Raw genomic sequence first — 14,507 nt, 5'->3', positions numbered from 1 at the left:
AACGTTTCTGCAATTATTAAAGAGTAATAATTCCCTAAAACGCAGAATAGCAGGCTCCCTATAGCAAGGTTCAGATACTTAGTTCCAATCAGGTTTTGTTCAGTCATGAAGTGGGGGCTCTTGCCTCCTGCAAGATTCAACTTCCCACCACTCCTTTTTCTCTCTTGTTCTCTGACCTTCTTTTCTCTTCTTTCCCTTATCCCCTTCTTTTTAGCCTCCTGATCTGATCTTATATGTTATGTTTCTGGACTGTTGATTGACACTTAATCATTTACTCACAATATAACTAAGGTAAACCAAGGTTATGATTTGATTTGTTTACAGACTCTGGAACCCCTGCATCTCAGCAAACATCCCTGTATTTGAAGGTGGAAATGTTCAGACTGCCAGGTGATACACACTTTATCTGTACTCTTAGAGATACTTCCCAGTCACCTATAGCTGTAACAATGTATATACAGATCCAGCCATTCAAAATGAGCAAGGTACGCTCTGGGAAAATGTGGTGGGCGTGTAAAACTGTGCATTACAGCATGTTAATCATTAAACATTAAAAACTTGGTTTATTTTATAAAAGCAAGATTGCTCAGTTGCATAAAACACAACCTTCCACCTTCATCATAAATATTTTAATTATGCAGAAATATTTTATGCATCAAAGTCTGTACTAATAGTATTAATAATGAATGACCTTGGACAGGCTGCAAGCTCAAAGGATTACTGTATTCTTTGTAACTGTCTGCATCAGTTTAATTGTTTCAACACGAAAAGTCTTTATTTTTTCATTGACTAAATGTAACACCACAGAATGTTGTTGATCCGATCACGTATATGTTTCTAATCAATCTAAGTTTTGAGAATCTCCAATTCACCATGCCTTTCACATGCTCATAAACGATATTATTTTAGGAACATAAATATACCTGTATTATGTAATCTGTATATGGCTGGTATTGGTAGTTTAAATAAAAAATACACACCAGTATTCTACTTTCTTCCTATACATTTTAAGCATCTTAAAAGTCTTGCATTCGGTTGCATACTGTGGTTAATTTGGAAAAGGTTTTACGTGCTCTTTCTGACTACATTAAGTTTATATACTTTGTAAAAAGTGATAATGTTTTAACCTTTTCTGTGAATATGCTTGTTATCGCAGTAAACAAAAGCATACTTTTTAGAATTTGATGAATAGGTAATATGATATGGAATCGCGTATCTAAAGAAATTAATAATGATATAATTATATTCATAAACTGTATGTGTATGTACATATCTTGTAAAAACATTACATTGCAAGACTGTGTTCAAACATACAGATGCACCCATACATACAGATATTAACGATATAATTATATAAACATCACTTTATTAACCCTTTACAATTTCTTGCATTAGGAATTATCTTTTTGCATACCCCACCTTGCTCTCCATGAGACACACAGATAGGGAGAGAGCCTAGGGTCAGAGCACAGGGTCAGCCATTGAACAGCACACCAGGGGCAGTTGGGGTTAAGGGCCTTGCTCAGGAGCCCAACAGAGTAGGATTCCTCTGCCAGCTGCAGGATTTGAACCAGCAACCTTCCAGCCACAGGCACAGAGCCACCGCTCCGCCCCCAATGTGGTGCTCTTTCTCTTTCTCTGCTGCTGCGCAGGCACAGGAGTTGTGCTGGCTGTGCAAAAAATAAAAGTGCCGGTTTTCAGTTGAAGGGTGTCTGAGTCACTGTGTCCGTCCTCGCCGAACCCAAAAATACGACATTATTAATAATGTAATAATGCACTTTTGGGCTCATGTGGGTATGAGCCCTGCCCCGCTGGCATACGGTTTACTGAAGCTGGAAGTTTAGCCTTTGTCTAAACCACTAAATAAAAACATAAATATAGAAATCCCTACATTACAAACTCCAAGCATTTCATTTTGTCTATTGCTGAAATATCGACAGCAGTGTAGTTACAAGGAACATGTCAAAATGTTTCCAAAATAGCCACAATTGAACAATTTGAGGGTTTTGATAATAGAGAGTCTTTATTACCCCCATTTTGATTAAAATCGCAAACGCGTGTTTAATTAAATGCCTTTAATGATTCACAATCTGACAATGCAACGTAAATCGTTAACTTTAAGCATAGCTTTCTCACCATTTAGATTTATTTTTCATGCCATCGCTAAAGCAGGACAATATTGTACTTCCTCATGGGATCACACATGGAAAGATTAGATTGTAATCGTTTTTTAAATAAAATTTAGAAAACTGTCATCTATACAAAAAAGTTGTATTTATTTAATACTACTTGATAGCTATATTAATAGAGATAAGAATTCAGGTTGTATACTGTTTAGACTTTTAATCATATTAAACTGTATTATATTATGTTAAACATCGGTATGTTAAAAAGTCAGTATATTTTATAAAAGCAATTTTGCTCAGTTGGACAGTATAAACAGTATAAAGCAAGTATGTTTTTTAATGTTTGTAATCACTATTCTTGCAAATTCATTTTGTATTCAGTTTCTTTCTGTGCGTTAGCTGGTGGGCAAACGTTTGAGGTGTGTTTATATAGTTGGTAGTATTACTGTATTAAAAAAATAAATAAAAAGGTTTCACCACCCAAAGCGAGGCTTGGAAAGGTCAGAGGACCTGCCTAGTTTGTAAAACTATTAGTTGCATCATTGTGGGTGTTGTGGTTTAAATACTATTGGCTCGTGAACAGCATCCCCCTATAACAGTGCATAGTGCCACATTAAATAAAACCATCAGAAAAAGATTCACAATGCAAAGCTGTGTCAGTCTTCTGTGTAAAAAATCAGTTTTAACATCTTGGGTTATGTTTTTTAAAAGCTGTTAAATAAAGAATAGGAATTTTCCTGCTGACAGCAATATTGTGAATATAGATTACCCTTACCTGAATTAAAGCAGGAAGAAAGTGTTTCAGAAATAAATCCAAGCTTTATTTCTATGCTTATAGTCTGGATAATTGGAGTGAAGGCTGTGACAAAGTGAAGGCTGTGAAAACATTTGTCAGTCTGTCTGTGGGGGGAAGGGGGACTGTCCTTCATTGGTTCCTATATTCTACTCATACATGAATATAGAGGGGGTGGAAAAGTGCCCGCGGTCATTTTTTTCACTGACAGAAAAAGTTGTGTTGTGTTGTGCTAACAAAAACTACAGTATGCTAAACAGCTGTTCAATTGGTTTAATTCAAAACACTTTAGTCAGTGGGGCAATTTAACAGATGCCTCAAGCCTTAAAATAAATCGTATATATTGTAATTGGGTCTGGTCATTATTAACAGTATTAATTTAATAATAATAATTTCAAGCTTCTTGTAACTTTTTAAGAGTCATTTTTTTCTTCGTTTTTCAACCGTGGTAAAGTTAGCTTGAAGTTCAAAAGCGATTTTGGCACGCCTGTAGCCTTTTCACGAGACCTCCTAGAGAACACTTACTTTATGTTTAAAGTACAATGTGAATGTTTTTACAGCCTACACTTTGTCATTTTTACACCATTTTTAAGACAGGCAAAAACTATTAATAATCAATAATTAGTATTACAATTCGCACTATGATAAATTGTTGCACTTCCACATCTTGTAAAAACATTACATTGCAAGACTGTGTTCAAACATACAGATGTAGCCATACAGGTACATGCAGATAATAACGATATAATCATATTCATATACTGTAGCTCAAATCCTGCTAAACTAAAAATTAGACACAAGAAGAGTATTATTGGACAATGTTGTGAGGCTCTGGCGGAATTTCTACTGTCTGCTGCTATTGAAAAACCACCTGCGTGATATTTTTGGCAGCAGACAGATTAGGCAAAAACAGGCTGTTAACAGGTTGTTTCGTGTTCTTCTTAAAATTGTTGAGCGCAGTGGGGGACATTGGGGAATGTGATTGCTTTTGTTCTGTCTTGCATTGTCAGATTGTGAATAAATAAAAACATTAAAAAAAAAATATAAGGTAACCAGCAATAAAATGTCCTGTTTTTTTCTTAACACTAATTTTTCCATACTGTAATTTGAGTCTTTGTGTAAGCTGTAAATTCTTTTTACTTCTTAATTAAACAATTGAAACACTTTAATATTGTAAACGCAATGTGCATTCCATACAGACATACAATCGGGTGTTAATCAGATTAGCAGGTTACTGAGGGTGGTACATTATTTCCCACTGCATTCTGGGGAATGTTGTTTTGACAAAAAACCTCCATCTTGTCTCCATCACTCACAATTTATCATGTGTGAATGAGTCAAATTAAAAATAAAACGTGTTTACAAAGAAAGTGAATTACAGTAACACTACCAGCTATATAAATACATATATTTAGATCCTTAAATTAATATCGTTGTTAATTTCTTTAGATATGCGATTCCATATTATATTCCCTATTCATCAAATTCTAAAAAGTATGCTTTTGTTTACTGCGATAACGAGCGTATTCACAGAAAAGGTTAAAACATTATAACTTTTTACAAAGTATATAAACTTAATATAGTCAGAAGGAGCACATAAAACCTTCTCCAAAATAACCACAGTATATACCCAAATGCAAGACTTTGATGCTTAAAATGTTTAAGAAGAAAGTGGAATACTGGTGTGTATTGTCTTTGCCCTTGAAGTTGTCTTCACATCATGTGTGACTGAAACAGAGATCTATAGAACCAGCTCCCAGCTCCCAGGAGTCCGTTAAGACTGACCCTTCAGCAGATCAACCACTAGAGTGAGGAAGATGAGTTTCACTAGGATGTTCACTGATATGAGCCTGGTTTTATTTAAGCTGAACTTCCATCAGGTGTATTTGCAACAGATTAATGGACAATTGATGATGTTAATGAAGTAGGCAGTTCTAATTATTATTGTTAATATGGGTGTTTCCATCACACTGTTATTGTAATTATTCGTTTACAAAGTCCACCCCCGTCCTCGCAGTGGAACCTGACCAGGGAGTCCTATAGACATGTGGGTTCAGGGTCAACAGGGTGACTTGTATTAGTAAACAGACACTGGTAGGTGTAGGTAAACACTTCATACCTGAATTGCAGAGTATAAAATAATGTATTCTAGACATTGTGGGAAAGCAATAAAACAGGCAAACAGAATGTTAGGTTATTTACTTAAAAACAAGGAATTTATTGAAGGACGTTCTGGTAAAACTGTTTAAAGCAGCAGTGAGGTGTCATTTAAAATTGTGTACAGTTTGTTTGAATTTAGTCAATATGCACTGTAGGGATGCAAGCAATCACAGAGCAGTCCAGTGTATGTTTAAGATGAGTTTAATTGTAACGGAAATTGTCATTTCCAGAGAACACAGAAGGAGACACAAAATGTATTTCCCACAGTGCCCTGAATCAGAACAGTTTTACACAGGTTATTATAGCCAGGGTCCAGCCATGTTATTACAATGAATAGGGTTTTAAGTGTCTGCATTCTACTTATGGTCCAGTGGCAATTCTTGTTGATGTTGTCCTGTCTTCTAGCTATTTCTTTACTGTCAGATACAACAGCAGATGTCTGTTCTAAAATTCTTTAAAGCCTGGTCAAGAGCCCAGGTCAATGACCCCAGGCCAGAGCCAGATACGTATGTGACTTCAGCTGACCAGCTCTGCCTCTCCAGTAGAAAAGTGACTCCAGGATGTCTGAGCTGCTCCAGTCTGAAAACCAGCAGAAACACCCTGGAGTTAAGGCTCATGCTCACACACTGGGACTGTGTGCTGCCTCCTGCTGCTCCTTCCTTCTGGCCATGAAGAGAGAAAGGGGCTTTCAGGCTGGAGAAGAAGAAGCAGGTCAACACCAATACCAGCACAGTTACCCCTGACCTTCACAATGGCAGAAACAGAGTGACTTATTAATCCTACAGAACGAGAAAATTGCAGTGACACAATCTGCTGTCTCAATAATAGTTCTTCAAATTCAAAGCAGAAGACATTGCTAAAGTGTACTGTACCTTTTCATGTAAAAAAATACTTAATTTTCCAAATGGCTACTCATGACAGTTTCTATATTCTGTTTTCCACTGAAAAACATCATATCCCAAGAACCCATTCATGTGCATCCTGTTCTCTGCCTCACTGTTTTACAGCCTCTCTCTGTTTTTTTGTGAGCTCCCATTCAGAAAATTTTCTTTTTATTATTAGTGACTTAGCTTCTGTAAGTTCAAGTCCTGTTTGCTCAGCACTTCCGTATCTTTTCAACTGTCTCTGTTCTTCACAGGGTCAAGCTGGACAGACCAGGGTCACCAGTGCCCAGCTGTATGTCTATGAAGAGTGACTTTTCAATGGATCAACCAATACACTTCAGAGCTGGAGACTTCAATCCTGACCACAGGTGAGGTCACAGTTATCCATGGAGTGAATCTGTCAGCAGGTCATGAGATAATATTGTGTGAACTGGATCACTTCTCCGTTTCTTATTTCCTTCATTCTGTGAGAAGCTTAAGAAGAATAAAAATACTGAAAATAAAAAACAAAATTCTACAGCTAGTAGTTTCTCATGACTAAGGGATGAAAGAGTGTGTATCCACTGCAGACATGATCACAGACACACACACAGGCGTGGAGGAACAGTGAGCTGCAACTGAACACAGGAGTGAAGAGCAGCAGAATATAGAACCTGGATTTCTCAAATCAGATCAACCACTAGAGTGAGGAAGAGGAGCTCCTGTAGGACACTCTGTCCATTTCCACAATAATGTCCAGCTGGTTTTATTGAGTTGAGCTCCCTGTGAGGTGTATGAGCAGAAGATTGATGACAACTTGATGATGATGGTGGTGCTGGCAGCTGTAATTATTATTGTCTACAGGGGAGCGTCCATCACTCCAGTATTGTAATTATTGGTTTAGAAAGTCCAGTCCCTTGTCCTCACAGTGGAACCAGGTCAGTGTGAGCTGCATGTGAAGTTCGAGTCAACAGGTTGATCTTTTAAATTGTCTCTGTTGTTCATAGGGTCCATCTGCAGAGACCAGAGTCACCAGTGCCCAGCTGTGTGTCCATAAAGAGTGACTTTTCAATGGATCAACCAATACACTTCAGAGCTGAAGACTTCAATCCTGACCCCAGGTGAGGTCACTGTTGTGCATGAAGTGTATCTGTCAGCTGGTCATGAGATATTGTGTGAACTGGATCACTTCAGTGAGTTGTAATTGAACACAGGAGAGATGAGCAGCAGAATATAGAACCTAGATTTCTCAAAACAGATCGACCACTAGAGTGAGGAAGAGGAGCTCCACTAGGACACGCTGTTCTTTTCCACAATAATGTCCAGCTGGTTTTATTGAGTTGAGCTCCCTGTGATGTGCATGGGCAGCAGATTGATGACAGCTTGATGATGATGGTGGAGTGCTGTAATTATTATTGTCAATAGGGGTGTGTCCATCACACTGTTATTGTAATTATTGGTTTGGAAAGTCCAGCCCTTTGTCCTACCAATGTAACCTGGTCAGTGTGAGCTCTAGTCATGTGCAGTCTGATCAACAGGGAAACGTGCACTAGGAGATAGACAGACACTGGTAGATGCAGAAAAACACTTGATACCTGCATTGTATAGCATAAAATAATTTACTGCTTGACAATTTGTGAAAGCAATAGAAAAGATACACAGCATTTTACTTTATATAGTTAAAAGAATGGAATTTGTTTCAGGTTGGTTTTTTAAAATTTTATAACACACCAGTAAGGCCTTGTTTCAAATTGTGTACAGTGTTGTTTAGACATTGGTCACTGTATACAATGTTTTGGCGATAAATAGATTACTGCTCTGCAATTAGTCGAGAGAAGAGTAACCAGATACAGCCTTGGGCTCACAGGAATGTCGAACTTTGAGGGCTAAATGAACTGTACCTGTCCAGTCTTATAAGAGTGATGGAGGGGAGTCTGATTCAAGATCAACACAGCCTCTCCTGAACATCACATATGTATCGACAGACACATGTACAATGAACAAGAGTGTTTCTGATGGGATGCATATGGTTACTGTCCTTCAGCCCATTGTCCTGGTGTGGAGATACAGTATTAGATTCATGAAAAAAACTGTATCAATGCTGTTCTCAGGGTCAGTTTATCAAGACCCTGGTTAACAGGGCCCAGTTTGTTGTCCATGAAGAGTAATGGGTCAATGATTCCACCAATAGAGTTCAGAGGTGGAGCCTTCGCTACTGACCCACGAGGTATAGATTACTGAATCATCTCTACCTTTCTTAATTATTTTTTATCAAAGTGTGAGATGTGTGAGTAAAGATGTTATAGCCAAAAAATATTACTAAAGTCTACAGCTACAAACATACATGTGTGTTCAATGAGTGTGTATCCAATGCAGATACTGTACGATCACAGACACACGTGTTGAGGAGCAGAGAGGTGTAATTGATCACATCAGTGACGAGCAGCAGAATATAGAACCTGGATTCCTCAAAGCATGTCTGTGCTCTTGAAGTTGTTTTCACCTCATGTGTGACAGAAGCAGAGATCTTTAGAACCAGCTTCCAGATATGTGTCCATGAACACTGAATCTACAACAGATCAACCACTGTAGTGAGGAAGAGGAGCTCCACTAGGACACTCAGTCCATTTACACAATAAGATTAACCTGGAATTATAGAGCTGATTTCCCTTTCAGTTGTATTGGCAGTACATTGATGTCAACCTAATGCTGATGGTGGTGCTGGCAGCTGTAATTATGCGTGAGTCCTGTAGTCAAGTCAGGTCAGAGTCAACAGGGTGATGTGTGGTAGGAGATAGACAGACACTGGTAGGGTCATGCAAACAATTGATGCCTGCAATGAATAATATAATTTACTTCTAGACAGTGTGAGAAAACAATAAAAATGACGCACAGAATGTTAGGTTATATTTAAAAGCAAAGTAAGGTTTAGTTAAAAAATAATTTATTGAATGACATTTTGTTAAAATTGAATAAAGCACTAGTGAGGCCTCATTTGAATTATTTACAATTTTCCTAAGCATTTGGTCAGTGAGTACAAAATTTTGTTAACAGATCACTGCTCTGCAGTTAGTCCAGAGAAGAGGAACTAAATACAATCCCGGGCTCAAAGGAATGTCTAACACTGATAGTTAAAAGAACTGAACCTTTCTAGTCTGATAGGATTGACTAAGGGGAGTTTGATTCAAGATTATAGAATCCTAAAGATATAGACACAGTCTATAGGGACATGAGTTGAAACTGCAGAGAAGTGCATTTTAAACAGAGGACAGGAGGTCCTTCCTTACACAAAGAGCTGTTGTACTGTGGAACATGCAACACGGCCATGTGAGTGATATTGATACCCTGGTGTCTTTCAAGAAAACACAGAATGAGATATGAAACAATTAGCTACTAATTGCCAAACTGGTTGAACGGGCTGAATGGGCTTGTCTAGTTGTTACACATTCCCACACCCACACCCTTTAACAAACGCTCACGCCACAAATAACACACCTATCACCGTTCACTCCCCTAACTATTTTAGCTCTCCTCCTTTCTCATTTCCCTGCTCACTATTACGGATTCTCTTAGAGCTTCCAAGTGTGCGTTTATCTCTTGCTTTAAACTCGGATACGTTCTTCACCCTGTGATTTGGATTGTTGCTTCCTTGTTGTCTCCCCGTGTTCTGACCTACCCGCCCGCTTCCTGGATACGTTCGCCTCCTTGTGATTTGGATTATTGCTTCCTTGTTGCCTCTCCGTGTTCTGAGCCTCTCTCCTGCCTCCTGGTGTTCGTTTTTGCTTGGCGATTCGGCTTGGTGTTTTCCTCTGTCTCCTGCGTCCTGCACAGGATCCATTCACCCTATCAGTCCCATTCTGACACTAGTGACTGTAGTCTAGCTGTGTAAATCAGGAGCACTATTTGTGCCTGCTGGGTTTTCCATTTTTTCACCTTCAGGCTGTGTTGAATTCCTGCTGCTTTTATAAGACTTATAATTTAAAGTGGACCAGAGAAGGATTTATACATAATTAAATTGAAAATATAATCTGACTCTGTGAACGATGAAAATAGTAAGAAATGAGAAGATCCCAAGTAAAATACACTACTGATTGGAACAAGTAATGGGTTTATTCCATGCTGAAAAGAGAAGAAAGAAAACACAACATTTTGGCTGTGGAATCGAAGAAGAAGGCTGAAGAAGGCTCCTGAAGATGGCTCCACGGACGAACCGTTGTGTTTTCTTTCTTCTCTTTCCAGCATGGAATAAACTTATTACTTGTTCCATTGCAGCTTATGCATGCTGACACAGCTACCTACCTGAACTACTACACTACTGATTTATCACTTATACCTACATCACCAGCAACATGATCAATGTATGACTTCAGCTTAGCAGCTCTGCCTCTCCAGTTGAAAAGTGACTCCAGGTCCTCTGAGCTGCTCCAGTCTGGAAGCCAGAAGAAACACCCTGGAGTTCCGGCTCTTGTTCACACACTGGGACTGTGTGCTGCCTCCTGCAGGCTCTTTCCTTCACCCCATGAAGAGGGAAAGGGGCTGTGAGGCTGGAGGTGAAGAGAGAGATCAACCCCAATACCAGCACAGTCACACATGAACATCACAATGGCAGCAGCAGAGACACTTGCACACTGACCAAGTGTGTGTTTGAAGTTACACATGGCCATGTACTTTAGCCTAGTGTCAAGGTGGGGAGAGGAAAATATGATGGAAAGAAAGAGCTTTAGAATCCAAACCAGAAATCAGAGCCGTGATAGAGGGAGTTCAACAGAGCCAGATTTATTAATCCTGCAGAACAGAAATTTTCCAGTGACATAATCCACTGTCTAATCAATAGTTCTCAAAAATAGAAGCAGCTGCTTATCAACACATTTTTGTGTCAAGAAAGCTCATTCCAGTTTCTATGTTCAGTTTTACACTGAAAATATTCACATCTCCAGAACCCAGTCAAGTGTACCCAGGTTGCACAAAAATGCTGAAAATAAAAACATGCTAATGGATGGAGTAACCATGTGATGTATAACCACTGTAGACATGATCAGAGAAACACAGGTGCTGAGGATCAATGAGCTGTAATTCAATACAGGAGTAATGAGCAGCACAATATAGAACCTGGATTTCTCAAAACATGTCTGTGCCTTTGAAGGTTAAGAGAGAGATCAACCTCAATATCAGCACAGCCTCTCCGGTGCTCATCATAGGCATTAACAGGTGTGGAGAGTGGAGATTAATTAAAAATATATTGGTGCTGCTCACAGAGTCAAACTGGAGAGAACATGGTCAACAGGGCATACCTTTGTGTCATTGAAGAGGGACCTATTAAGACTCTGGCCAAATCAAGACAGAGAAGAAGGAAGAACATGAAGCACCTGGAATATCTCATTGTCTGTACTGGTACAGCAGGATGAGACCTCAGATCATGGAAATGGTTTCTCCAACATAACACATCACACACAGGTGTCTCCCATTCCCAGCATGTCTTCCAGGTCATGTGTGTAACGAACAGTTCTTTTCAGACCCTATGCGGACGACACAATAGTGAGGAAACACGGGGAAAAAAGTCATGCAGGAGACGAGGAAAAAGACAGGGGGCAGGTCCAAAGTGCACTGATGCACTGGGGAGGTGTGGCCGAGGCAAACACTCCAAAAGAAATCCAGATAGGGAATCCAAAAACACAAGCATAAGTTAAAAACATGATGGAGTCAGATGCATCAGAACCCAGGCTCACACAATATGGAAAGCAGATGCAGAGCCTCAATTGGCAACTGCGTCTGGCTTTTAAAGGGGGACAGGAAGGAGGCTGGAACAAGGGACAGGTGCAGGGATTAAGGCAAACGAGGAAGGCTGAAGTGCACTTAAGAGGAGGGGTTAGTGATCGTGACAATGTGGAGACCTGATAATGGTGAAAGGAGCAGGACAGTGATGTCTGGGAGCCATGGAGGCAGCTGTTACAAGAGGGCTGTTTGGCATTGTGGGTTGTGCAGGTTCACTTCAGCAGCTGGAAGGTGGAAACTCTAAACAATAAAAAAAATAGTAGGACTTGTTAGATTTCTCAATTAAATCATCTGGTTTTGCTATTTTGTAGAATAATGTTGATAACATGCAATTTTAAATATTGATAAAATGTTAATTTTTAACATTCATAGAAGTAAACCTGTAATTTCAGAGACAAACCAATATACAGTATATTCCTGAGAGGACAGACTGTGTCACAGCAGAGTGATTTTGGAAAAACACACATTCTTAATAAAGAAAACATGTAACAATAACAGAATATAAATCTGTTTACATGAATAAGACAATTTACTTTAAATTGTGGTTGTGTGTCTCCTCTTGTCTACAGCTCTGTGTGTGTCTCTCCTGTCCTCAGCTCTGTGTTTGTTTGTGTCTGTCTCTCCTCTTATCCTCAGCTATGTCTTTCCCCCTTCCTGTCTTGAACTCTTTATGGGTGTTTCCATGTCTTATTTCTCCTGTCCTGAATTCTTGTGCCCTGCATTTTGTTTGTGCGAGAAGCAGTACAGAGGGGTTCAGCATGACGTCTGTGACTCCTGGTCTCTGAGTTAAAGGAACAATGTGAAGATCTCTGACTATTTTCTTTGCTCACAGATCTGCTGGGCATGAAAACATGTCCTGTGATTTCTGCATTGAGATGAAGATCAGAGCTGTGAAACACTGTATCACCTGCACTGCCTCCTACTGTGAGACACACATCCGACAGCACTACACAGTCCCAGTCCTGATGCAACACAGACTGGTGGACATCAGTGGAGACCAGCAGCCCAGTTTGTGCCAGCAGCACCACAGAGCTCTGGAGCTGTTCTGTAAGACTGATCAGACTCACATCTGCAGTCTGTGTTCAGTGGGGGAACACAGAGGTCATGACACCATCTTTATGTCAGAACAGGTAATGACACAGGTAAGAGACTTCAGTCACACATCCTGAAATCATACCTGTGCTAAATATTGACACACATTTCACCAGCTGATTCACAGTACGTCTGTGTCTCTGTGCTGTGCTATCTGTTCACTGTACTGACAGACAGAGATCTGTAGTGACCTGTGTGGCTGAATTAATACACACTCATCACTGAGGGCAGCTGAATATCTGTGTGCTGTTTTATTTCACATGTACTGTACAGTGTAAAACATTAGTGACCAGAACTCAGTATCTCAGTACAGAAACACTGAGGAATGGACTCTTATTCTTACTGTGGAACTGTTATCACTATGGATGCTGTCATTCTCTCTCTATGAAAGCTTTATATCTCCACCAGCCATATCACCCTGCAACTCACAACTGGCAACTCTCTGAAGCTAAGCAGGTGTGAGCCTGGTCAGTACCTGGATGGGAGACCTTCTGGGAAAAACTAAGGTTGTGGCTAGAAGAGGTGTTAGCAGGGCCAGCAGGGGGTGCTCACCCTGCAGTTTATGTGGGTCCTAATGACCCAGTATAGTGATGGGGACACTATACTGTAAACAGTTGCTGTCCTTTGGATGAGACGTAAAACCGAGGTCCTGACTCTCTGTGGTCACTAAAAATCCTTTTTCTTGAAAAAGAGCTTCTTGAAAAGAGTAGGGGTGTAACCCCTGTGTCCTGGTCAAATTTCACATTGGCCCTTACCAAATATTGGCCTCCTAATAATGCCCATCTATGAATTGGCTTCATTACTCTGCTCTCCTCCCCACTGATAGCTGATGTGTGGTGAGCGTTCTGACGCACTATGGCTGCCGTCGCATCATCCAGGTGGATGCTGCACATTGGTGGTGGTGGAGGGGAGTCCCCATTACCTGTAAAGTGCTTTGAGTGGAGTGTTTAGAAAAGCGCTATATAAGTGTAAGCAATTATTATAATTATTATTATTATAATCTCTTGATTCCTTTAAATCTGCCAATTTTAACTCTTCCAGAGGTCTCACCCCTTTCTCTGCTCTGTTTGTTCAGGGTGTGAGGAGGGCTGTGACAGGTGAACCTGAGGATTTCTGCACAGGAGGATTCAGGGAGACTGTCCAAACAGGTTAGTGTTTGAGAGTGTCCCTCAGGAGAAGGACAGACCAGGTCTGTGTGTGTGAATGAGTGTGCTTTGGCAACTGGAATCAATTAAACATAATAATTTAAAGTCTTACCCACAGATTCTAAATATACAGTCTACACTTTATTGATACAACACTAAAACATGCATAAAAAAACCAACAAGAATAAAATAATATATTTTTGATAATAGTAAATGATAATAATAAATAATAGTTTCACATAGAAATAATACAGACATAGCCAGCAGCCACTTTGCAACTCACAACTGCCAACCCACTGAAGCTAAGCAGGTGTGAGCTGTGTCAGTACCTGGATGTGAGACCTCCTGGAAAAAAAACTAAGGTTGCTGCTGGAAGAGGTGTTAGTGGGGCCAGCAGGGGGCGCTCACCCTGAGGTCCATGTGAGTCCTAATGCCCCAGGATAGTGGCGGGGACACTATACTGTAAGCAGGCACCGTCCTTTATGATGAGATGTAAAACCGAGGTCCTCTCTGTGGTTATTAAAAGTCCCAGGGTGTTTCTCGAAAAGAGAAGGGG

The 14,507-nt window shown here is 39.9% G+C and overlaps 1 protein-coding gene across 1 annotated transcript in view; it reads left to right on the top strand.

Annotated features, from left to right (window-relative positions):
- Positions 1–14,507, top strand: part of LOC148815848 (NACHT, LRR and PYD domains-containing protein 3-like) — a 124,190-nt gene that overhangs the window by 23,463 nt on the left and 86,220 nt on the right. Inside the window, exons 3-6 of the mRNA XM_088904849.1 lie at positions 6,218–6,331; positions 6,950–7,063; positions 12,547–12,856; positions 13,882–13,954. Of these exons, the coding sequence (XP_088760975.1) occupies positions 6,218–6,331; positions 6,950–7,063; positions 12,547–12,856; positions 13,882–13,954 (611 nt within the window). The remainder of the gene's footprint in view (positions 1–6,217; positions 6,332–6,949; positions 7,064–12,546; positions 12,857–13,881; positions 13,955–14,507) is intronic.

This window comes from Atractosteus spatula, chromosome 24 (assembly GCF_055471065.1).
Source record: "Atractosteus spatula isolate fAtrSpa1 chromosome 24, fAtrSpa1.hap1, whole genome shotgun sequence".
Classification (NCBI taxonomy): Eukaryota; Metazoa; Chordata; class Actinopteri; order Semionotiformes; family Lepisosteidae; genus Atractosteus; species Atractosteus spatula.
Note: the sequence above shows the minus strand (reverse complement) of the source record. Positions and strands in the feature narration are given on the sequence as shown.